The 25970-nt window shown below is 36.5% G+C and overlaps 3 protein-coding genes across 71 annotated transcripts in view; 2 read left to right on the top strand and 1 right to left on the bottom strand.

Moving 5' to 3' along the window:
- RGS17 (regulator of G protein signaling 17) overlaps positions 1-22563 on the top strand; it is a 95720-nt gene extending 73157 nt beyond the window's left edge. For 8 of the 13 annotated variants that reach the window (XM_077897325.1, XM_077897286.1, XM_077897263.1 and 5 more), the window contains 3 exons: positions 5893-5982; positions 8073-8307; positions 15884-22563. In XM_077897325.1, coding sequence (XP_077753451.1) covers positions 5893-5982; positions 8073-8307; positions 15884-16072 — 514 coding nt within the window. In that variant the 3' untranslated portion in view covers positions 16073-22563. The other 5 variants (XR_013379540.1, XM_077897321.1, XM_077897314.1 and 2 more) reach the window with 5 other exon arrangements.
- Positions 1-24721, bottom strand: part of LOC144313908 (uncharacterized) — a 77276-nt gene extending 52555 nt beyond the window's left edge. For 6 of the 50 annotated variants that reach the window (XR_013379619.1, XR_013379614.1, XR_013379617.1 and 3 more), the window contains exons 1-3: positions 23784-24124; positions 21481-21537; positions 1748-1812 (exon numbers count right to left, since the gene is read on the bottom strand). Coding sequence is in view for 23 of the 50 variants with exons in the window: in XM_077897516.1 (XP_077753642.1) it covers positions 1748-1812; positions 21481-21505 (90 nt within the window). In the remaining 27 variants the exon portion in view is untranslated. The other 44 variants (XM_077897444.1, XM_077897368.1, XM_077897489.1 and 41 more) reach the window with 41 other exon arrangements.
- MTRF1L (mitochondrial translation release factor 1 like) overlaps positions 24266-25970 on the top strand; it is a 16885-nt gene continuing 15180 nt past the window's right edge. For 4 of the 8 annotated variants that reach the window (XR_013379464.1, XR_013379454.1, XM_077897238.1 and 1 more), the window contains exon 1: positions 24266-24586. Coding sequence is in view for 4 of the 8 variants with exons in the window: in XM_077897238.1 (XP_077753364.1) it covers positions 24328-24586 (259 nt within the window). In the remaining 4 variants the exon portion in view is untranslated. The remainder of the gene's footprint in view (positions 24587-25970) is intronic. The other 4 variants (XR_013379451.1, XR_013379450.1, XM_077897221.1 and 1 more) reach the window with 1 other exon arrangement.

Genomic DNA, 25970 nt, shown 5'->3' with positions numbered 1-25970 from the left:
TGGATGGCATATGGTTACTGGCCCACCTTCTGGTGCCTTTTCCATTTTCTTTTCTAAGCAACACATTAATGCCATTTTCCTTTCTACATTTCCTTCTGCTGAAAGTTATTCTGCTGATGGGAGCAACTTGTACTCCGAGGAGGCTCTTTGCCGGAGCAACACCTGATCTGCAGTCATGACCAGCATCTCCTCTTCTCTTCCTCATCTAGGCTTCCCTGTCAAAACCCTCTGTAACAGCTCCTTCTTGGTCATCTCAAATTCCAGGGAGGAAATTGAGAAATTGCTTCTTGGCACTATCTACTGTATATTTAGCCCTCTGGGCTGTAACTCCTTTAGCCTGATAGCCGTGGGACAATGCCAAGAGAGGAGGCATTTGTACTCAGTCAACCAGTTTATCTTAAAGATTTTCCCCTTCCAGACATCTAAGAGCAATCAATCTGGGGCACCTGGGTGACTCAGTGGTTGAGCATCTGCCTTTGGCTCGGTCGTGATCCCAGGATCCTGGGATCAAGTCCTGCATCGGCTTCCCCACAGGGAGCCTGCTTCTCCCTCTGCCTGTGTCTCTGCCTCTCTTTCTGTGTCTCTCATAAATAAATAAGAGCTTTATAAATAAATAAATAAATAAATAAATAAATAAATAAATAAATAAATAAAAGCAGTTAATCTCTGTAAATAACTAAAAAGGTAAAAATACTACAATTAATTCTTTTATATAAAGAGAAGTGGCATTGAATCATGAAGATGAACAGGAGACCAGAAATCAGAAGATGAGAGTTCAAGGCCAGCCCTGAAGTGTTGTAGTTGTGGGGATGGTGTAAATCAAACTCGGGGACTGCTTCCTCTGAAATAAAGTGGGAATGATGAATAACAACTTCCCTCCTTACCTTACAGGATTGTTGTGAGGAAGTAGTAGTAAGGTAATGTATAAGAAAGTGTTTACTTACAATAATGGCAGAGTGTAAGGCTTTTATTTCCTCACGGTGAAATTAAAAGGTCTTTAATAAACCTGGAATTGTCATTTTAATATGAGATTCATTTGCCCTTATATTTGATTAAGCATGTGCAATAATTTGCCTCTTTGTCTCAAGTTTTTGGTTTTTGCTTTACAACTGTGTGTATAGTGGATCTTAACATTATCCCCATTATGAGTGGAGGAAAATAAAGCATGGAAAGCTAAAGTCATTATAAAGGTATATTTTACATTTGGAGAGCACCTTGTTGTTTTCTTGGCCCATTACATAACACACCTCACTGCCTATTCTCATTTATTGCTCCCACCCTGAAACATCTGATCTGCCCATTTTGACCTACATTCATATCATGGCTTTTTACAACTCTTGAGCCTCTTACATGTGACATCCCCTCTCTGCTTGGAATTCCCTTTGTCTTGGTCTCCATCTTAAACACCTGTTCTTTGTTCAGCTCAGTTTAATCATTACCTCCTCTGCGAAGCCTCCTCAAGTCTTTCATGCAAATGCATAGACACTCCAACTACCTAAGAAACACTATATGCACACCACTATTTTAGCTCTCATTGAGTGCTGTGTGATTATTTACTTGTCAGAGCTTTTCAGTTTCAGAGGCTGTCATACTCATCTTGAATTCCATCCCAGGCTACATTGCATGAACCAGGTGTCTCATACATATTTATAAATTGTTGTTGACTCCTAAATAAAGCGGTAGTATTATTTTATCATGGTATTTTCACTGAGAAAAACAAAAATGAAAGATTTAAAGAATAACCTACCAGTTCTTTTTCAGAGCCTGAAGGATGTGGATTCCATTTTTGCACTGGAAAATTTGAGGTAGAAGCTATTAAATAAAAAAAGAAAAACTGATCTACTGTGAGAATTTTAAGATATTGAATAGTATCTGTCTTTACCAATGACAGTGAATCTTTCTCCAGCCTTGAAGTCATAGAATTAAGTTCAAGCATCATATGAATTCTTAAGTTGAGGTTTTGTATAAAAATATGTGGTTTTGTGATCGGCCTCTATCCTAGAGTTACCATAGCTACTGTAAAGTTTTCATCTTATTGACAACTATTTCAAGGGTTCTCCCTAAGAATTAGTTGTTTTTCCTACAAAAGTAGACTGTTTTCCAAAATAGGCCCTACACACATTCATGATAATGAATCAGTAGGTAAGCTCTGCAACAAGCAGCAGGTAATGTTTACCCACCCCACTAGCCTGACTCCCCTGTAAACAAACCAACAATTCACCCCTAAACAAAGAAGGCAGATTTCCTTATTTTCTGAAATGTACCAAATGTATTTCTCCCTTCTCAAAGTTGCCACTCTAGAAGATTTCTAATGGAATTTTAAATGCTTATTTTAATATACTTAGCCTAGATTATTGGCACTGTCTTCTATAAAATACTTAAGCTTTGATCAAGACTCCTACAGTGAGCATTGTACATGCATTCTCTTTATAGCTTTAGTTGTTTAAAAAGCAGAATTGTTGGTTAAGAATGTTGTAAACAGGGACGGCTGGGTGGCTCAGCGGTTGAGTGTCTGCCTTTGGCTCAGGGCGTGATCCCAGATCTTGGGATCCAGTCCCACATCTGGCTCCCTGCATGGAGCCTGCTTCTCCCTCTGCCTGTGTCTCTGTCTCTCTCTCTGTGTCTCTCATGAATAAACAAATAAAATCTTTAAAAAAAAAATGTTGTAAACATTGTAAAAGTGAAAAAAAACCATATTTCCACCCGATCCCCTCATAACTGTTAAACTTGATTTACTTCTAAAGCTTTTCTCAAGCACATGAGTAGATCCATCATCTATCTATCTATCTATACTGATCTATCAGTGTGTATGTGTACTTATCTAGAGCAAATATTTCCTGTCATTTATTACCTTAAAAAAAAAGCTCCACTATATTACTTAGAGCAAAACCAAGTGAAACTGGGGACAGACATTTATCATTTCTAAGACATGGTTGGCAAACAGTCTAGTACCAACTCCTTTATCATTTTATCCATTTTTCTTCATCTTAAAGTGGCATTATCAGTGGTTCTTGATCATTGGAACTCTGAAACCAATTTTTTAAGAATAGTAGTAAAGGAAAGTTAATTAAAAGAATGCTTGACAATTGCTGAAAGTCAGTTTCTTTCTACAGGGCAGTGTTGTATCCGATATTAGATCAAGAAATGGAGCAGTGAACAGTTAGCAGTTATTGAATATCCATCATAAGCAGTTTTGGTACAAATGTGTGTCCATATTTTACCATCTGTAGAAATGAAAGATATAAACACAACCCAATATTTCATGATGATCACTCTAATATGGTGGCATTTGAGATGTTTGTAAATATCACAGAAACAGATCTAAGAGCCAGAATTCCTGTTCAGAAACTTGTGAATCATGCATGTGGATCCCAGATTTGTTACTCTACAGCAAAGACGCAATGGAGAACAAATTTTTTATTTTTATTTTTTTATTTTTATTTTTTTGAGAACAAATTTTTTAAATAAGATGTTGCATAAAGTGAAGTACAGCTGCATTTGCATGGCATACTCTGTGGGACACTGTGGAAATGTAACAGAAATACATTCTCAAGGAGGTTATTATTTAATCAGTGAAACCAGGCTCATTTTCTGGCCTTTTTATGGTATTTTACTATGTGCGTGCACATATGCACATACAAGCTCAGTAAAGCTTGGCAGGATAAGTATTAATTTCCTATTTCAATATGATCTTTCCAGAATTTACAAAAATGCTGCATATTTTATATACTTTGGCATCATGAATTTCTCCCAGGAAATTTCACAGGATATTGTTACTAGTGTATTCCTACCTCCTCCCACCCACTTTCCCATAGTTACTAGAAATACATCAACTTCCAGAGAAGCACTCCTACTCAGAGGTACTTTGAGAAGTTAATGGATCTTCTCACCTCCCTGACCTAAGTGTGTTGCCACATTGAGGGCTAAGTGTTCTAGATTACATCAAGTGCAGACACATTCAGTCTCCACATGCAGAGACATAAACAACTATGCTGCTCTCTCTCTCTGAATCCCACCTCACAGTTTTCCCCCTTCCCCACACTGAAGGCTCTGAGTATTGATTATAAGCCTGGACCTGCTGCTTGATTATAAGCTGCTTCTCTGCTGAACACTAGTCAGTTTGCTGGGTGTTTAAGTAACAATCAGCTTCCCAGAATCCTTTTAGCCACACCACCTTTGCAATTCCCATTGAGTTCTTTTTATCCGGGTAGTCTACTTTTCCCAAGTAGATTTTCCTATCTAGTCTCTTTCAGTTGCAGATTGGCCCCTCTTCCTTTGATTCTTCCCTTTGCAACATTCTCTCTTTCCTTCCTCTTGCCTATGAGAATGAAAGAATGGATTAATATTTGAGTGCCTGAGTGGCTCAGTTAAGCGTCCAACTCTTGGTTTTGGCTCAGGTCATGATATCATGAGTTGTGAGATCAAGTCCTGCATTGAGCTCCACACTCAGCTTGGAATCTGCTTGAGGATTCTCTCCCTCTGCCCTTCCCCCCATTCACGTGCACATGCACACACTGTCTGAAATAAATCTTAAAAAAATTGAATTAATGAGACGATGTCTCCACTTCATTGCCGAACTTCTCAAATTAACAATGATTTGCTGGAATCCTCATCCCACTAGCCCCCTTCTTTCCACCACAACCATATTTAGTGCCCCTTTTATTCATTCACACAAGTAGTATATTGCCTCGACGCCTATCAGAGAGCATAATTTTTAACGTGTACTCAATAAAGAGTACAGAGTTGTGTGATAGAATGGGATTCAAATTACAACCGTACAACATATTTAGTGTCCAATGTTGGGCCAACCTACTAGACATCTCTGTGGCTCTGTTTGCTCATCTATAAAATGGGCACAATAAAAGGGACAGCGCCTGGCACATAATAGGCACTAGGAAATAATAGTTTCCATTTCCCCTCATTGAATAAATGAATGTCCAACAAGTGAAAGGCATGTTATCTGAACTTTTTGTCTCTGACCGGCTCCCATGAAGCTTCAGGGCTTTTAGAAAGAGGGATCAGTTTGCTAATTGCTATTCAGTAGCTCAAATTGAGTCATCCCAATACCGTTTCACAGTATTGCCCATAACCTCCCTCATTATGTCTCGTTTACATCTGGAACCTTGAGTGTTCCACCCTATAGTGCTGCTCAGCAGCAGTTTTCCTGAATCGGACAATTTGTGTTCTGGGTTACTAAAGCAGAACTAAAATCCTGCAGAATTTTAAAATTTACATTCTAGAGACACAGAGACCCCTCTGACCAATGCTCCTACCCATACCCTCACAGTGGCTGGCCTGCCCCTCTCAAGACATTAACAACTGACTAAACGGGAGGGAAGGACAATGACAAAGTCAAATATAAATCCAGTAGTTCGAACTTGAGTGGATGGAGGATTGATGGTATCCAGGACAGAACACCTAGGATGCAGAAAATGATGATGTGAATTGAGCAAATTTTGTTTTAGATTCTGAAACATTTTATCTTCTTAGCTATTAGTGGGGGAAAATAAATAGAAAACAGTGAATGGAACTAACCAAAAGTCAAAATGACATTACTCCAGAGAGTAACAATGATGTTGTATATCAAATATTAAAGCATATAATTGTGTATCTTGGGAGATCTTAAGTAATTCAAATTATGTAAGGATGAAGACAGAACGTATAACAGTACCCATTTTTGAGATTATTTACTTCATTATTTTGCTAAATAATTATTTTCATTTAATTAATATAGGCTTCCCCATTTAAAAATGGCATCACTCTTTGTGTACTTTATATATTCTCACATAGTTAAGAATAAAATTCTTCTATGAAATAGTTTCTGCCATTTTTTTTCTTTTCTTTAAATATTGGTTTTCCCTAGACACAATAAAGTATTATACTACCTTGCAGCCTCACTGTTAGGAATGAAGAAAGAGGGGAAAATGCAGGAAGACCCACACATACCACAAAAATGGAGAGTATCCAAGTCCTAGAGGAATGGTAAGTGTGTTTTACCTTGTACTTGTGTCCTGTATTTGTACACCATTTACATCTACTCCATGCTCAAGTATCTCGTGTCCTGGTACCCCTCAAGATGGTCTTGTGAAATGAATGTATTCTCAGTCTGGGAGATCTTATTTTGTGATGGCAACTGCTTTTCATCAGTTTTTCTATTAACTGTGTTCAGCTATCAGCTAAAACACTGCCTGAATTTATCTTTCTCTTTTAAAAAGGAATTAATGTTAAAATGAGTTAGCCCCCGATTGTCCTAATTCTTCTCTTTTCCATGAATATTTTTTCTGCATTTTGCTCTTTATCAGAGAGTCTAAAATACACACAAAAAGATACATAATTACCAAAGTTGGTCAGAAAGGGCACTCAGCTAGTCCCTCTTCCATTTTCCATCAGAACAGACTCTAATCAAGTATTTTCTCCAAAATGAAAATCAACTTCTCATTGTAATATCTATAGAACAAAATTAAAATACAAGTAGATTACTTGTATAATTATAGGTACTTTCTTTTTCTGCTTCCTATGAAAAAATCTTAATGTTGGTGCTTCATGGTAATTTTTCCATCTTAAAATTTTTTAAATGAATGAGGAAGTTCAGATATTTTGGAATAGTAACATCTATTTAAAATGCTTAGTCAAAAAATAAAAAATAAAATACAGATATTTCTTTCACCAAGTGTATTTCAGGTTGGAAAATTATTTCTTTTCCTTTTTTAAAATGTTTTTATTTAAATTCCATTTAACATACAGCAAGCATTAATTTTAGGTGTACAATACAGTGATTCGACACTTTCATATATCACCCAGTGCTCACCACAAAAAGTGTACTCCTTAACCCCCATCACCTAGTCCCATTTCCCCACCCACCTCCCTTCTGGTGATCATTAGTTTGTTCTCTAGAGATAAGAGTCTTGTTTCTTGGTTTGCCTCTCTTTCTCCTTTGTTAATTTTTATTGCTTATTAAATTCCATATAGAAGTGAAATCATATGGTGTTTCTCTGACTTATTTCACTTAGCATAATACCCTCTAATTCCATCCAATGTCATTGCTGAGTAATACTCCATTTGTGTTTGTGTGTGTGTGATTTATATATATAAATCATATTTTCCTTATTCATTCATTACTTTTTTCCCATAATTTGGCTATTGTAGATATGCCATTAATATTGGGGTGCATGTATCCCTTTGAATTAGTATTTTTGTATTATTTGGATAAATACCTACTTGTGTAATTGCTGGATCACAGGGTAGTTCTACTTTTAACTTTGAGGAGGTTGGAAAATTCTTAAATAAACCAATGGACAGGAAAGGAAGATCAGAACCAATTTACTGTGAGAATCTCCAAGCTTCTCTTTTCCGTGTCTTTGATGTATAAGCAAAGGGAGTAATAACTGGTGCTTTCTGCATGAACATAGTCACTGAAAATTTGAATATAAAGATCTAGAAAGTCCTCAGTGTCATTATAAAGGCCCTGCGATTTTTAAATCTCATACGCCATTCATGTGTAATACTTCATTCATAATATTCAAATATAGTAATGCTAGAGCCTAGGAAAATATCTAACAAGTACACACAATGTATTTATATTTCAGATCTAGTGACAAATGAAAAAGTAGCTATCAGAGAAGACAAGGGAATGTGTACCTTATAGCTTTAACAGTAAAATCTACATCAAAAAATAGAAATAAATGCATAAATATACATCAGATGCAAACAAAAAAATGCAGTTTGCCTTTCAAATTAATGCATAGGCTGTCTTTGTCAATTTGCAATACATTAAGGTCTGAACATTTCCAGGCTTCGTTACAAATTTGAGATAACCATGTGCATAGTGTACATAGCCCCTTGCTATTTGAATGCTTTGCTCTGTAACACACATTTGGGCCAAAATGAATTTTTCTTATTACCCAGAAATAACTAAGCCTCGTCCTGACACTTGCCAGATCTGGCCAAAGTAATGGGCAGTGGCCACTAGATGGCAGCAAGTAAATAGCCGTTTCTATCTTTTCTCCCCTACCTGGACTAAGAATTTTTAGGTCCAAGTTGCCTTTGATTATGGCCCAATTCTGTCTTTGCAGTCAAAATCCTACTTCAGATGAAGTCTTGTCCTGGTCTCAAAATTTTGACAAGATGATGAAGGCCCCAGCAGGAAGAAACCTTTTCAGAGAGTTTCTCCGAACAGAATACAGTGAAGAGAACCTACTTTTCTGGCTTGCTTGTGAAGACTTAAAGAAAGAGCAGAACAAAAAAGTCATTGAAGAAAAGGCCAGAATGATCTATGAAGATTACATTTCTATACTATCACCAAAAGAGGTAAAAATCTGGAAAATATTAATGTGGGCTTCCTAAGACCAAGGGTGAATCCAAAGGGACTTCTGTCTACATTGGGTAATGCATGGGGCTCTGTGGAGAGGCTAGAAGCCTTCCCTAGATAGATAAGTGAGATTTTACTTCGAGAATCTACCTGAACATAGGTTTGAAGGCTAGGTTTCTGCATGCTTTGATCATTTATCTCTTGCTGAATTGTGTGGTAGGCTATTTGCTTTTCAGAACATTACAAAGCCTGTTAAGTATAATTTGGTGAATACAGTGACTCACCCTAAAGTGGACAAGAATTCCTGTGGGGCAGTGTTTCTCAAAGTGTGGTCCCAGATCGCCTGTGTGAGAATCACCTGGAGTGTTTGTTTAACAAGCACATCCTTGAGGCCTACCTAGGACTTCCGAATCTGAATTTTTGGAAATAGAGCCCAGGAATCTGGACTTTTAACAAGCTTTCCATGTGTATTACTAGTTTGAAAACCTCTGTAACAGGAGGTTTAAAAAAAAAAAATGCTTCCCATGTTTGTTGATGCTTATGATATTTTTTATAGAACTGAAGAATGGGCCTTTATGAGCCATTACTATTTTAGGGGAAAGATGGATAATAACAATTTTATTTATTCATTCATTCATTTATTCATTCCAATTATCCTGTTATTCAAAGTGTGCTCTATTTTTGCCATTGCCGAAATGTACCTAATAAATAAGGAACATTTCAAGCAACCAAATTAACACTTTTCCATTAACTTAAAAAATTTTTTTTGATCCTGAGAAATGCTCCAGCTGCCAGAGTTAAAAGCAATTGATGAGGGAGGAATTAGTTGTGTAGCCAGGCCTCTGGAGTGCTGAATGACAGAGCTCCAGACATGCTTTAAAGCATTGGAATTTAGAGGTTCTTGAATCCTTCCGTTCTCCATACCACCCTCTTTTTATCTTTTCTGTTTCTGCACATTTAACATCCTGACCTGCTACCTTCTGCTCCACACTCCTCTTCTGTGTGTGCAGACATTTATAGTTCTCTAGAAATAGGCTGTGCTCACTGGTGCCTCATTCAATCAGGGATGTGGCCCCAATAACTGCCTTATACTCCTCACTTTGCAATCTATAAAATGAATCCATGTCTACTTTAGCAATCTCTATGTTTGGAAGGCTATATAAACTATTTCACTTCTAATGAGGTATATCTAATTAAGCTTTAAAAATTTTGTTAAGTAATAATTACTATTGGCATTCCAGACTACTCCAGTAGTACTGTCTCTACAAAATGAAAAACCTGGAATTGGATACACAAAGATTGTTTTATTTTTTATTCCCCTCATTAATATAGAAAAAGTATTCATAGCCTCAATGCATTTATTACTGACGCCACTTTGTGGTTCTAACATCAGAAATACATTCTTCAGGTTTGTAGACTATCTGGAACCTGAGCATCTAACCAATTCTACCTGGATTTTATTAGCATATAAATTTCAGTAGTCACCCTTCAAATTTTGTTTTCTGACACTGGAGAAAATACATGTCACATGAAGACAGCCCTGCCTATATAGTACTAAGAACACTGAACCAATCATTCAAGTGCATGGGATACTGGTTCTGGCTCTGCTTCAACCTGATTGTGTGGCCTGGGATAAATTAGTTCACTTCTCTAATTTGTTAGTCAATTTGTTTACAAAAATAAAGATAAAAAGGGAAACAAAGAATAGTAAACCAATCCAGAATGATAGTGGTAAGGCTCCTGTGCTACTTAGTGCATTCTCTCCACCAAGTGACATGGCTAATCAGTCATGGTTCTCACTGCTATTCCCAGAATTAACCTGAGAATTTCTTTCAACACAATATTCAAAGCAGCCTCTACGAACTAATTGGAGTTGGGACCCATTTCCCGTTTGGGGCCAATCTGGCCTTTCTACCTCTGAAACTCTATTGTTCCTACTTATTCAGAATATTTTTAAACATGAATATTTGAATCATTTATAAAAATAATGTCTAATTAACTAAAAATTGTCATGGATTCCATCTTTTTTTTTTTTTTATGGATTCCATTCTTAACTAGAACCTCATCTTTCTTCCCTAGACTCTTGTTTTATCTTAATTTGACTGAGTTATCATGCTCCTCTTGGCTAAACACAGAGAAAGCCTACATTCTTGAAATTATTTATATAGAGAGAACTTATTTTCTTCATGAAGCAAGTGTGCTTGAAATTACATTTCATTATTTGAAGAGCATGTTTTAGGCATTTTTAATAATTTGAGCATTACGTTATAAAATAGATGTTTGTAATCAGGAGACAATATAACTTCCATTTCTTGGTATAGCGTACATTTCAAGAGGGAAGGGGCCAAATTTGGAATTAAAAAAACAACTAGAAACAAAGAATAGCATTTTTTCAAAAGTAAATTTTATATGTGATGTTCTCAAAGAGAAAATGGGGGTAGTAAAGAGGAATTTAAGATTAATAGTAATCTTGTTGCAAATAGCAGATACTGATGGCAGCTTATATTTGTTAAATATTGAAAGGATAAACCCAGCAAAATAAACAACTTTTTACTAATAAAAAGTCCATTTGGGGTTACTGGCTCAGTTGGTAGAGCATGCAATGCTTGAACTAAGTTTGAGCCCCATGTTGGGTTGTAAAGATTATTTTAAAAATAAAGTCTCAAAAAAAACTATTAAAAGCCATTACCTACTATAAACAGGATTGATCTATTGAATGAATAAATAATTATGAATCTTGCAACAAATGTAAGACATAAGTGAAGAAAACTGTGTTCAGTTTCCTGCAAATCTCTTTAGTGATGGCATTGTCCTTATCACTGTACTTCCTTATCATTGTTCATTGCTGGCATTGTCCTAATCCAGCCTACTACGACTTACCATCCTTATGACACTAAGCAACTCACTTTAGTGCTCTCTAGCCTCAGCCTCATTTTGTAGAATGGCATAGAAAAAGTTCAAAAACTCATTAAGTCTCTCACTTTCAGGCTCTTTCCCATGGTGATTTGATTAGTAGTAGGAGTCGTTTGCTTCTTCTGATTTCATTCTGAATTTTCAAGTTGCTATCTGGGAGGAAAAAAAAAAACAGTAAACCTATCTAAATTCCAAAATTATCTAAAAATAATGTGTATGTGATAGACATGCAGATTCTGTGTGTGCAAGTATGTGCCTCTCCAAGCAAAATTATGTGAATTTAGCAGTTTCAATGATTTAAATTAGTTTTTCTAAACAAGACTCATTTGACTGTATTCTCCTGGATTCATTTCTTTATGCATGCATATGATCATTCAAAAAATATTTGACTGTTTCCTATGAGCCAGATACTGGCTTAGATGCTGGGAATATGTTGATGAACAAGAAAAACACTGGCCAATCTTTTACAGAGCTTACATTCTGGGAAGACAGAAATCATGTCATAAGCAAGTAACTAAAAATTGTGATAAACATGAAAGGGGGTGGAGGTCAAGGGTGTTTACAATAGGGGTCGTTAGGTAGGGTCACTCTGAGAAGGCAAAATTCAAGTTGATAGAAAGTTTTGAAGACAGTGTGCTTGATCAAAAAGGTGTCATGAAACTTAAGGTTAATTATTATCATTAATAGCACTTTTGGGCTTAAACTCTGTTATTGACAAAATGGTTTCACATATATTATTACAATATAAGTCTCACAAGAATCCTTTAGCCACTAAGACAGAGGGCACCATTTTATAGCAAAGGAAATGAATGGATTCTCAGAGGTGAAACAACTGCTTTAGGACAACAGAACTATATCTGAAAGAGAGAACACAGCCCAAGGTCTTCTGATTCCAAATGCGATGCCCTTACAACTGTAATATGTTGACTGGTAAGCCCATTGCCTTGTAATTTCTTCAAGAAACTTCTATAGATTTCTATAAACCCATTCTTAGAGCTTGAGACAAAAAGAAATAGCAATCATAACTATATGCCTGAACTGTCTCTCAGGCAGGCAAGAGAAACATTTGAGCCCTACCAGGAATATATTTGCTGCACTTTATCCTACCAGTGATCTTTGTTCCAAGAGATAAATTCCAATAGTCTTATTTGCAATTTATAACTATTTTCAGTAGAAAATAATCAACACAAAGTAATAGGACTAAAAGTCATATTTATACACAAATTTATACACATGGTATAAATTTGTTAAAACTGATGGGAGAATCAGATATTCTTTATAAAACATCATGAGAAAACTAAATTTAGTTAAAAAGAACATCTCCAGTGCAGAAGCTGTCATTGGTAAAATTTAATATGAACTTATAAAGGGAAAAAAATCAGAATTTTACTTCAAAAAGAATCCTAAATAAAGCAACTTCGATAAAATTAAAAATAAAATGGAAAAATGGAGGAAAAAACATAATCACGATATCTAAAGAATTGTTTAAGGAATTAATCTGATTAATTTTAGGAGGGTTTCCACAAGGGAAAAAGACTTCCATTGAAAATTCATCATTTTCAGTAAAATTCTGCCCCAAATATCCACAAAGTCAAGATTTCCATTGCATCTTGATGGATAGAACAGAAATGCAGGGTCAAATGTAGTGTGCAACCTCTGGCAATGTTCACCTATTTCAATGTTTTCCTCTACTGGGTAGGAAATGTAACAAGATGAAGCAGGTGTATCACTCAGTTTGAGCCAGGTTTTCCCAAGCCACACTAGCAAGAATTCCGTCTTAATCCCCTCCACACCACCTCCACCTTTGTTGAACCTTCAGCAATCATGGCATTTTCCTCCCAACTAGTTTGTGAAGTTGCTGGTGGATATTTGTATGTTTACAAGTCACTTGCTTTTCTTCTTCCCTGGTCTCCTGCTCCCTGTGTGACTGAATGCTTCCAAGTCCCTGAGGTCTATCACAAAGTCATATGAAACTCTTAAACTTCACTTGCCACCTCTCCAACACAGCCTCTGTTTCCAGCACTGCTACAACTGCTGGGTGAATGCTGCCCAATCCGTAAGAGCTGTCTGGTGCCCCATCCCACAGGAGTACTTCTTTTTTTTTAAATGCTGTGACTGCTGCATTGTATCCTCTCTTCCCCTACCTAGATGTGTTTATGAGGACTGTGTACTACCAGTATTCCCATTGCCCAATGGTAGGTCTTGTCTTGTGCTTCTCAACTTTCTCTTCCCTTAGGAGGAGTTATTTATGGGAAACTTCTTTGTCCCTTAAGCCTTGGACCTCAGATTAGATGGGATTATGAGCCATCTGGTTGTGCTTGAATCCAATGATGACTATGGCTCAGGCCCATACTGGGATCCACCCCCACTAATTTGTATTATAGATGTTCCACAATCTGAAGCACAAAGATGCCACCAGATGAAACTATAGATTATTATACCTGTGGGGTTTATCCTTGTTATTTGACCTCTCTACACTTCTTTTGACTGACAGCCTTTCCAAACAAGCAGATATTAAGGTAAATATTTTATGTTTTAAATAGAAATCACAAATGAGTTTTTGTTACAGGTTACTAAATGTTGGATGGTATTACTTTCTCTATGATCTTCCACCTCTGTTTTTAATTTGCAAAAAGTAAAATTATACAATGAGGACTCAAGACATTTAATAATTCAAGGTATTTTATTTCTGTCTCCAGGTAACTAATATGGTTCTAGCTACAAACAATTATACTATATTTAATTATGCTGTTATTTAAGAAATAAATGATTTTCTTTCTTTATTGCTAATGTAACATTTCCTCCTCCATTGAAACAAAAAATTTTCAAGTGTGAAAGTAAGAGCAAAAACATCTACAAAAAGTTTAATGTATTTGGTAAGATGAAATCTTACCAAATAACACCACTTGTCAGTATAAAATTGGCTTAAACTCCAGTGTCAAAATATTCCTGTTGAGTAGAGAGATAAACAATATTTTTAAATAAAAAGCTTAGAAAAAAAAAAAAAGCTTAGAAAAAAATTCTGTATTTTTTAAATTATTTTGTACTTGATGATGACCTCAAATGGCAGTAACACAGAATAAAACCTAAATGATCCATTTCTGGTACTTTTTTTTTTTTAAGAATTCCTTTAAGACAATATGTAGTTCAGCCAAGAGACTTTTAATTTTTTCTGTAATTTTTTCTGTAATGTTGGTCTAGCTAAGCCACAGAAATTTAGTCTGGATCACTATCTCCCTCCCATAGCAACCATCTCTGGGGTGTAGCAATCAAATCACAGAGCTCAAGAATCTAGCAACATCTGATGGAATATGAGCCACTTCAGTCATTAGGACTTAGACCCCAGGCTTAATCCAAACAGCAGGTGGGAAAAGAAGCCGGAACCAAAAAGGCTTTCGTGAAATACTTATGACAAAACGTTTACCTATAAATATGAAAGGTTTGTATAGTCTTGGGTACCTCATGAGACAGATAATATGGATCACAATGCTCTAGTCCATGTTCAACAGTGAGGAATGAGACCGATCAGGACAAGTTGGGGATGGCTGGCCTCTTAGGATTTGCTAGCATGTCACTTCAGAGCAGAGCTTACTTCTGTTGCCCAAGCATTCCTTTATTACTACTTATTTTTCCCCAGTTCCCTTTCCAGAAGTCCTACCAGCTCCAACAGGATCAGCATTTAGTGAGGGAAAACAAAACAAAAAGCTATCATTTGCAGAATTTTACTTATTTACGCTTTTTAAATAATACTGTACTGATTACTTGTATGGGTATTCTGAATTCCTACTTACATTTCTCCCTTCAAAGACTCCACTTCAAGCAACTGTTCTACTTACTCTTTAATACACAGAAGACATGGAGAATGCCTGCTGTGGTTTTGCTCTTCTGTACCATTTTACATTCCTGGTTTCTTACTTTGATGCTGTAGGATTTGCTGGGATATAAAACCATCAGGAGGGGGTGCCTGGGTGGCTCAGTCGGTTAAGTGTCTGCCTTCAGCTCAGGTCATGATCCCAGGGTCCTGGGATCGAGCCCCGCATCCGGCTCCCTGCTCAGCGGGGAGCCTGCTTCTCCCTCTCCCTCTGCTCCTCCCACCCACTCATGCTGTCTCATGCATTCTTTCTCAAATAAATGGATAAAAAAATAATAATAAAAAAAAACCCATCAGGAATCAGCACTCAGTATCATGCTAATTTTTGCCAAAGAACTACTCTCTGCTAGATTTTTACCTTTTCCCATCAAGAGAGTCACCTCAGCAGTCACATAAAAGGATAAAAATTTGTATTCTGGCTAGGGATTTTCTGGTGCCTCAATGAACAGAAATGGATCAAAACCCCCTGAGTTGAATGCATAGACAAGAAAAATCCAAATGAGCCAGGATATCTGTGAACTGAATTTTTGGTTTTAAAGACAAGTTGTTTTTTGTTTCTTTTAATTTAACTTTTGAAGAAGAAAGTATGCAAGGTTATGTAGCCTTGGAAAAGGTAACCTCAAAAAAAAAAAAAAAAAAAAGAAAAGAAAAGAAAAGGTAACCTCAAGATTTTAGGCAGTTGAATTTAACTCTTTGAAGTTTCTTTGAAATGTCACAAACCAGTATTTACTTAATTGAGATCTTTTGGAAAAAAAATGTTATTTAATGTATCTGCTCTTATTTCTTTTTAGGTGAGTCTCGATTCTCGAGTTAGAGAGGTGATCAATAGAAATCTGTTGGATCCTAATCCTCACATGTATGAAGATGCCCAACTTCAGATATATACCTTAATGCACAGAGATTCTTTCCCAAGGTTTTTGAACTCTCAAATTTATAAGTCCTTTGTTGAAAGTACTGCCAGCTCTACTTCTGAATCTTAATTTTCACTAAAAAAAAAAAAAAAAAAAAAAATCATTTTGGAGGGCTGGGATGGGAAATACAAGTAGTTAAATAACACCAGAAACTGAGTTCCTGGAGAACTCCAGTTTAGCATTCCTCAGGCTACTGTGAAAATACAACCATATGGTCTTTGTCTCCATTTTTATCAAGGTGATCCTGGTTAAGTTTGGAGAAAATACCACATAAAAACAACGAATTGCCAAATTAAGTTTGTTTTATTCAACACTCATTCTACTTGCAAGCAAACTGTATTTGTAGTCCTATGAACAGTCTCCTAGTGTATCCCCAGAGACTGCATGTGCAAAGTAAAACTGCTTCATTTGCCACGTAGCTGTTGTAATATTTAATCCAATGGCATAACTTATATCTGTATTTAAGGACTTTTGTGCAATATGGTCTTATAGAAATAATTGCCAAAAAAATTGGCTGTGGTTTGCATTTTTAAATATAATCTAAGACAGAGAAAGCCAATTTTTAAGTTGTAACAATGGTATTCAACATGCTATATACTGTGTTCAGTACACTCATTTTGAAGCCAATATTTCTGTACATGGAAAAAGAGCTATTTATCTCTGTTTGTTGGGAAATCCTAATGGGGGAATTTCCTCTGGTTGTTCACTGCCAAAACTGTGGCATTTTCTTTACAGAATAGTTTGCTATGTAAACAACAAATAAGAAGAAGAAAAGAGAAAAAAAGCACAAAACAATTTGAAGATATTCTATCTCAATGACAAATCAAAGAGTGATAATTGTTTTTAATTGTAATAGAAGAAAATCTATGTATATATCAGATGTCCAATACTGTAATTAACTTATTAAAGACTGGCTCTCCAGTTCTAAAACGGTTGTGTAAAGTATGTACTTTAGCAAGAAAAAAATTACTAAGCTCGATAACTTAGTTTTGGGATATTAAAAAAAAATAGGATTTAATAAAGGAATGCCTACATGTAGCATATAAAACATTTTGATGAATAGCATCTGTCCTGTGGCATATTTTCCTTGAAAGCAAAATCTAATGAAAAGCTAAGTTTTTAACCAAGTGAAGTTTTGTAAGGGTTATGAAGAAGATAATCCTCTACTTCAGACCTTAACTGTTTTCATAGTATCTTCAGAATGACTTATTTTAAAAATGTTAAAACCAAACTATTAATACTCATCCATAACTGAAAGGCAGTACAGTGCTCAAATCTTTAGCTGCCATATTATTTTTTATAAGTACTGGTAAATCTTTAAGACAGAATACTTGCCTGACATTGGCATGTACTTTTGACACTCAAGAAAACAGTATCCTATCATGCACACACAAAAGTCAGTGTCATATTTATATCAAGGTGTTACATTTGAATATTAATATCCCCTGGAGGCTATTTTTTTAACTTAATAAATATAGTATTGAGTCACCTAAAGTGAAAGTTTTAAAAATATTTATATCCACTGAGAATACTGGCCTTATATTAAGGATGATATTAAAATTATAGGTTTTTGTCATTTTTTAACTACCTCTCATTTTTTAATTTATTATACATTTTTAAAAGAAACAAGTTTGGGGTTTTCTTTTTAAAATTTATTTTACTTGAAAGGTTGGCATCGTAAGTTTCTTTTTCCATAAAACTTAAGACATTTCAAGAATTGTTTTTTTAAGTGAATTTGATTTTCTAATTTATATAGAATTCAGGAGATATGGTTAAAAGGGCTATTATCTATTCCCTATGCAAATATTTTAACTGTTGCAGTGTTTGACAAAATGGGATTAAAAAAAGTTTGCAGAGTAGAAAACAAAATGTTCTGTTTACACTGGCGTTGCTGACTATCCTACCATATTCAGCACTTTTAAATACATTATTTATGAAAATGTAGTTAGAATACAAGATAGAAAATATTTATAATAATTTCTTTTAACAAATGCCTGTTTTTGTCTGAAAGTGTTAGTGTGTTAAGACATACTTTATCCATGTCAATTAGATATTTACTATTTGAGTAGTTTTCAGTAATATGTTGAAAAAAAGATAGCTATGAAGATGTTTACAAAAGTCCTATTTTTTTCCAAAAGAGTGAAGAAAAACCTAAAAGAATCATCACTTCTATTGTGAAGTTCTATTGTTCCTAAATTATTTAATTTCTTCTTGATTAGAATTGAGTTTATCATGCTTCTATGATGTATACACATATATGTTGTAATATTATACTTGTTGCTATGTTTGAGGCACAATAAATTGGTGCACATGAATAGAAAATATGTAATATACTATGATACACTGCATGCATCAATCTTTTTAAATGTCGACTTTATATTCTTGTTGTTACTATAAATGATGGTGACCTGCTAGCCATAAGTTATCTTTATAAGATACTTTGGACTATTAGATGAATTGTCTGTTTGACAATACCTTTAATATTTTACCAAATGTAAAAGATAAGGGCCCTTATAAAGAGTCCTAATCTCTAACCTGGGCATTTGTAGAATACAGACTTTGAAGTTAGTATATCCTTTCGAAACCTGGTTTGGAAGTTGGGCTGAGAATGATTCTAGAGCAGATTTACACATTGGATGTTGGTAACCATGTTATGGAAGCACTTCTGCGCTAAATTCCTATTTGGGGGGGAGGGGAGGTTTCTCATTTAATTTCAAAATTAAATTGTTTAAAGTTTCTATCTAAGAGTATGTCTGTATATTTGCAACTCTACCAATTTTTAAAGTATAGTATAACTCTTTCTGTTTTAATTACAGAGCTGTAATAAACACACAAAATGCCCTCAACTGGTGTCTATGCTACCATTCCAAGAGCACAATATTTGTTATGGTAGAATTTGATTTTTCCTAGTGAATATATTCCTCCCTGGGGACAAATTAGCACTTTAGAAGGGTACATTTTGTGTTTTAGATTGTCAGGATATCTTTGTGTACTGTTAGAATCAGCTAATGCACACAGAAAGAGATTAATGCTCTTTCTATAGTGCCTAAATTCAGAGTGTCTATCATTGAAAGAGAAGTAGAGGGTATAGATTATATATAAATATATATAACAAATTGGAGAGCCAGATTTCTTCAGAGATGGATCTTGTACACAGATCACACTAATAATGGATGGATGACACTTCTTCTTCTTTACGCTAAATAATTGTTATTATGTTACTCAATGGTAATATTGATGTTCCAACAGTGTTATAGGGCAGCTCTAAGCACAATGGGTGCACTGGCATATGAACAACAATAGCAAAACACAATTTTGATATCAACGTTATGGAGTGTAAAAATCAAGACCGTAATGTGTTTTTTTTTTTGTTTTTTTTTGTTTTTTTTTTAAGACCTTAAAATATGTACATAGGATGACCAGCTCTGATATTTGGTCATGGTGCATGGGGTGTTTACTAGTGTCCTTTAATGCTGCCTAAGTTCTTACTTACAGAATGAAATGCATATCATATATTTACCTAATAGTTCAGTTTTGCAAAAGGACTATAGAAATAGGTAAATAATGTTTATATATTAGGGGCAAAAATACAATTTCACCCCATTAAGCTGACTTAAGATAATACCTGATTCTTAGTTTTGAACGTATCCATTTTTTTCTATACACTTTTAACATATTGAAAAAAAATGTCATATCGTAATTTGTCACAAGTTACATTTGCAAAAAATACAATCTATCAGATGCTTTGAGGAATAAATAAAGAAGGAAGAAATGTTAAATACAATCAGAAAACAGGAAAATAAGAACTCTTTCAATAGCCACCTAAAATTTCTTAGGCCTAAAATGCCTATAGATAGAACCCTAACAAACATGAATTTTAAAAACTTTGGAAACAATGGCAAATTATTTCGAAAGGTGGTAAGGATAGTTCCGGAAAATTCTCTTTCCTGTGTATTTATATTAACAGCATATGACCCTAATTTTCAAAATATATTATGCAAACATTTATATTTGCATGCTCTTGTCAGTTCTTTTTAAATTTCTGACCAATATAAAATGCTTGTTCTCCTGAGAAAACAGTATTAAATCTGTAAAAGTTTTAGTTATTCCTCACTTGTTACTACTGCAAATATTTATCAATAAAACTGATACCAAAAACATGGCTGCTGATCTTCCCTGTAACATTCTTATAGTATCTTTGAAACACATGATAGTGCGCAGACTGAGATTGTCGTTCCCAAATACCAGGCTTTACTTATAAATTTGAAATCAGGTTACCTTTCTGTCTCATGTGACTTTGGGCAAACATTATATTGAACCTCTCTGAGCTTGTTTCCTCATCTTCAAGTAGGGATACTCCATTTACAAGGTGGCCATGAGAATTAAAAGAGGTCAACATGGAAAGCATAAAGTGTGACATATATTTATTATTATCAAAATTCTCCAGTTCAATAATTATTCTCACTTCAAAAATGTATGAATTAAATGCCACTTTAATGCACTTTTCTCTTCTTTTGGAAGTATACTTTGAAAATGATTTAATTATTCAAACAAATACAACCATGCTTATTTCAAGATGGAGGACCATATGAATCTGTTACTGCTTTGTTCATTAATATGATTCAAATTCAGTCTGCAGTTCATGAACATCACACTGGACCTACAACCAAGAAGTAGATTTTTTTCAATGACACAGATACATGGATATAAATATATAGATGTGTGTATGCAAATGTGTATATAATATTGTAGGCTTAAAATAAATGCTTAAATAAGATAAATAAAAAATAAATCATTTGAAAATTTTATTTCCAAAGGAAATAAAAAACATTCTCAAGGATAGGAAGAATATAAACATCAAGTAATTTGGCAAATAAATATGTGGAAGTAAAGCTAAAACTAAGTTATGAGAGACTATTAGAAAACATTGATATTGGCATGGAATAGAAAGCATTCTGGTATGATTTTTAAAACAATTTTACCATGAAAATATGAAATTAAAAGAAAAAAAGTGGTTGTGTGTTCATAAAATTTTTCATTAAACCTTTTATTTTAGAATAGTTTTAGATTCACAGAAAAGTTGCAAAGATAATACAGAGAGGTTCCATATACTGCACACCCATTGTGACACTTGTCACAACTAATGAACCAATATTGATGCATTAAGTCCACACTTTATTCAGATTTCCTCAGCTTTTAATGTCTTTTTTCTGTTCAAGGATTTCATTCAAGATACATACAACATTTAGTCATCCTGTCTTAAGTTCCTCTGAGCTGCAACAGTTTCTCAAATTTTTTTTGTTTTGTTTTTGATGACCCTGACAGTATTGAAGAATACTGGTCTAGTACTTTGTAAAATGTCCCTTAATTGGAATTTGATGTTTTTCCCACGATTAGACAGGTGTTACCAGTTTCTGGAAGACCACAGAAGTAAAGTGCTATTTATATCAAAGGTACATACCATCATCATGACTTACCACTGTTACTATTGACCTTGACCATCTAGTTGAGGTAGTGTTTATTAGGTTTCACCACTGTAAAGCAATACATTATTAAGAGATCAAATTAGAGGTAAAGATACTGGACATTAACACTGAGCTAAAAAAATTCTAAGCAGAATCCTCAGCACTGCTATTAGGTTCCATTAAATGACTGCTAACATATACCATGAAGAAAATACAATAAACTAGAAATTGAAATGGGAAAATAAAACTCCAAAACTATAGCTTAAATATTCACTTAATGGAGGTGAAAGTGAATTTTCTGCCTTGAACTATCTTTACTTTATCCTCTACATCCCTTGGATAGTAAAGATTTTATTTTAATTGTCAGAAGAGGTAATTTAAATCTATTATTTTTTGCTGAGTGCTTTTCCATATTGTCCTCAACAGAACAATGAACACTGATTATTGAAATAATGTGAAAGACTTGATTTTTTTCCCCCTTGCTCTAACCTATTTGTCATATATACAACTTCTTGCATATGATTTTAGGGTGTTTGCTAAATATAAAAATAATTTCAATGTGTTTAGTTTTGTAAAATTTATCATATCGAATGTGTGCAATTTTTTACTACCATGTTCATTGTACTTAATCTATATATCCATATTTTGTAGTCTGCTAATATTAGTGGACCATAAAGGAGTTGTGAATGCATGAATGCAACTTGAGACACATGCTTGGTTATTTGGCACTGTCAGAATACTGTAGGTACTTATAAATTGAATAGATAATCTAGATTATATTTCCTCCAATTTAAGTTGTTTTGGGTTTTTATTTCCCCGCCCTTGAATCTATGTTATCTTTTTACCTCTGTACAAATAATAGACTTTCTGAAAATGCTAGAATCTTCAATATGTAATACTCAAATTTGAGCATGACAGTAATGTAAGGAAATTCAGAAGTCTCAAACTATTTTTTTTTTTTGAGTTTTCAAAGTAAATCAAACTACAGTTGTTTTCATTTGACTATATTGTGGAAACCTATGGATATTATTGTAAGATGCACATGCATTACACTTTTTTAAAATGTTTTGAATTAATAAAGAATTCACCATTGTATCTGTAGAGCAAGTTACTGTTTCCTCATTGGTGTAACAGAGTAAAAAGTACACTTATTTATATTACTTAAATTGCTTATGCATCTTAGGGAATATAATTTCTGGCTGGATTCTTTACAGTGTTCCATAAAGTTATCGCTTCTCACACTTTTTCACCTTTATAAATAATAAAGTATATTCTTGAAATAACTTGTTCTGAGAACTCAGCTGAGAGAGATTAATCGTGTTGAGTTCAAATGACTCCCGCCATTTCTATGGTTTAAAAAAAAAAATTCAAAGTGGAGTTTAGATTTGGGAAATAACTGATTCCAATAAAGTTAAAAAATGGCCTGCTCAGTCCTGTTCTACACTCGGATCAGAATTAAAATAAAATGGGTTTCAACCACTATCTCAAACAATTTTATTAAGTAATGTGGCTTGAATACACAAAGTGAAACCAATAATTGAGGTAATTACTTGGAGCTTTTAAGTAGCAATACCTATTTTCTGCTCTATATAATTTGGAGTCATCTCATTCCTCCACTTTGCATTTGTCTGTAGACCTAAGGAATGAATTGAGACAATGCAAGCTCACTTTACAAGAATTTTACTTCACCTTAATAGTTTTGATTAGACGACTTAGGGATGACCTAACCTTGTAAAAGGCTCCCGTATATACCATTTGATTAAAAAAAAAACAAACCAAACAAACAAACAAAACCCCACGAGTTTACAGTATTTCAGCTCTCTCAACAGTGAAAACATTTAGAACATCCTGCGCAAACCAGTTAGGTAGTGGGAGTTCCCAGGCTGAGTCAGCCTTTGCATCCCCAGGACTGTCTTGGTTTTATTTATTCCTTTATATCCGTCCCTCGGGTGGCTCTGAAAAGCTCTTTTGAAAGGTGCAGAGCATTATACAAACAAACCACAGTATCCCAGGCACCAATCCGCTAGCTCAAGGTTTTTGGAGAGAGATGGAGGAGGTTGGGCTACCGAAGGCGGGACTCTTGAGGCTCTGCTGCGCTGTGGTCTACCGGTTACCGATTGAGGAATCGCTCAATCCCTTTCCAAGGTAGCTAACGGTAACTAGGAGTGAGGATGGATGGGCAGCAGACTCGCTGAGGAAGGAAGGAAGTTTGAAAGCGAGTAAATGACGTGGCACCTAAGGGGGCAGGAAAGCAGATCTGGGGAAATCACTCTCCTGGCGCTAGTCCCGCCCTCATTAACACGAGCCTTACCCACCGTCGAAAAGAGGCACGAGCAGAGAAAAAGGAAGAGCCGTAGCCGCACGTACACACGGCGATGCCCAGCCTACAGCTCGCTCTCGGAGACGAAAAGCGCGGCTGGCGCTGGAGGACTTCCGGGGCTGTGTCCTCAGCTCCCCTCCCTCCCCTGCCGAGTCCTCACTCGGGGCTCGGGAACTACATCCTCGACGTCAGAAAACCGCGTGGCAGGCTGCAGCCTCCGCCTTCCAGGACAGCACAGCGCCCGAGGAGACTCAGAAAGGCGTTTCCGACCCGGCTTCTAAAGATGCCGACGGTCCCGGGACCCACTCCCACCCCTTCCCGCCCCGCCCCCTTCCGGCCTCTGCGAATCCCGCGGTATTTAAATGCCGGCCGGGAAGTTCCCACCCAAGCTTTCGGGAGGCCCTTTAAAACTGGCGCGCGCGCTGGGCGGGGGCGGGGCCCGCCCAGTTCTCGCCGGCTTCCAAACTCCGCGAGGTGTCGCGAGACTCGCTGTCCGAAACTTCCGGCTTTGGTAGACGTCCCAGGTTGCCCCCTTAGCGATGCGGTCCCGGTTTCTATGGAGTGCTGTGCGTCTTCTGTGGGCCCGCCGGCTGGTCAGCCCCGCCCGCCGGCACCTAAACTGCGGGAGCCTGCCGCTGGAGGAGCTGTTCGCCCGAGGCGGGCCCTTGCGGACCTTCCTGGAGCGCCAGGCAGGCTCCGGAGCCCGGCTGCAGGTCGGGGGGGCTGAGCTGCTGGCGGCGGCCCAACTGCTGAGCGAGAAGGAGCGGGAGCTACAGGAGACCGAGCAGTTGCTACGCGGTGAGGGCCGGGCCCAGGGGGACGGGCAAGTTCTGGGCTCTTCGTTGGTCTTTCCCGCTAAGCCGCTGGTCAGGTGTTCACACCTCCCGAGTTAGTTCTTTACTCATTTGGAATTCTTTTTTTTTTTTTTTGGTTTAGATCGGAGGTGGAGGCGTCACTGTGTGCGTTCTCACCTCATCGTCGCCTGTGTGAACCCTGTGCTCACTGGACACAATGTTCCGCCCCCTTGTACAGGATTTCAGTGTATTGATAGCCTACTGTCAGCAGATCTTCAGCTCACCAAGGACACACAAGGGACTGTCCCCAAATAAGGGCTTGAGACCAGTGTTTCTTAGAGTTGTGGTAAAGGGGCCATCTGCGATATTCAAGAGAGGTGCACGCTAAAACCAGACTTTGGACTCAGAGTCGGAGACCTAAAAAGATGCGCTTTTAACGGGTTTCCTAAAGTGATCGGTGTGCATTCGACTACTAATGGGTCCTAAGTTTCTGCATTTCTACAAACTCCCGGGGACCGCGCTTTGGCTAGTATGGCTCTAGAGAGGGTCACAGTCTCTTCGGGGAGAGAAAATTAGTACTAGAGCCGCAAAATGAGACGAGATATCCGAATAGACACCTGGGGGGAGCAAGGAGAACTTGTTGGGAAGGCCTCGTGCAGGGATAAAGGGCCACGCTACAGGATATTAATAATAGTTTATTTAACCGCTATTGATCTTTTACCACACTCTGGCCTTTGCGTAACTGTTTTCACGTATTAACTCATCCAGTTCACACATCAAACTATGAAGTAGGTACTATTAGCCTCATGGGCCAGGAGAGGAACATGAGAAATCGAGGTAAAATAACTACTCAGGCCAAACAGCTTTCGAGGAATGTGGAGTTTAGACTGGGCTGACTCCAAATCTTTAATCACTGTACTCTTTGTTAACCAAGGAAGAGGAGAGGTTATCAGGAGTGGCAGGTTGAGACATTTTCTAAGGAGAGTAGGGGGAGAGATGTGAATACTAATTTTAGAAAGTTGATTTTGGGACGCCTAGGTGGCTCAGCCGTTTAGCGCGCTGCCTTCAGCCCAGGGCTTGATCCTGGAGTCCCGGGATCGAGTCCCACGTCGGGCTCCCTGCGTGGAGCCTGCTTCTCCCTCTGCTTGTGTCTCTGCCCCCCCCCCCCCCCCATGAATAAATAAATAATCTTTTAAAAATTTAAAAAGTTGATTTTATCCTGTTGGCAGAAGAGAGCCAGTGGAAGCTTTTAGATGGGGGAGTGAATGATAGAAATGGCTTTCTTGCTAGGAAAGCTTGATTTGTGGTAGTTTCAAAGTCAACCTGTAACGAGATTGCAGATGCCATGGAAAACAGAACATCAATGCGGTAGTTTAGGTGAGAGAGAG

This window comes from Canis aureus, chromosome 1 (assembly GCF_053574225.1).
Source record: "Canis aureus isolate CA01 chromosome 1, VMU_Caureus_v.1.0, whole genome shotgun sequence".
NCBI lineage: Eukaryota > Metazoa > Chordata > Mammalia > Carnivora > Canidae > Canis > Canis aureus.
This window is presented reverse-complemented; position numbering and strand designations above follow the sequence as displayed.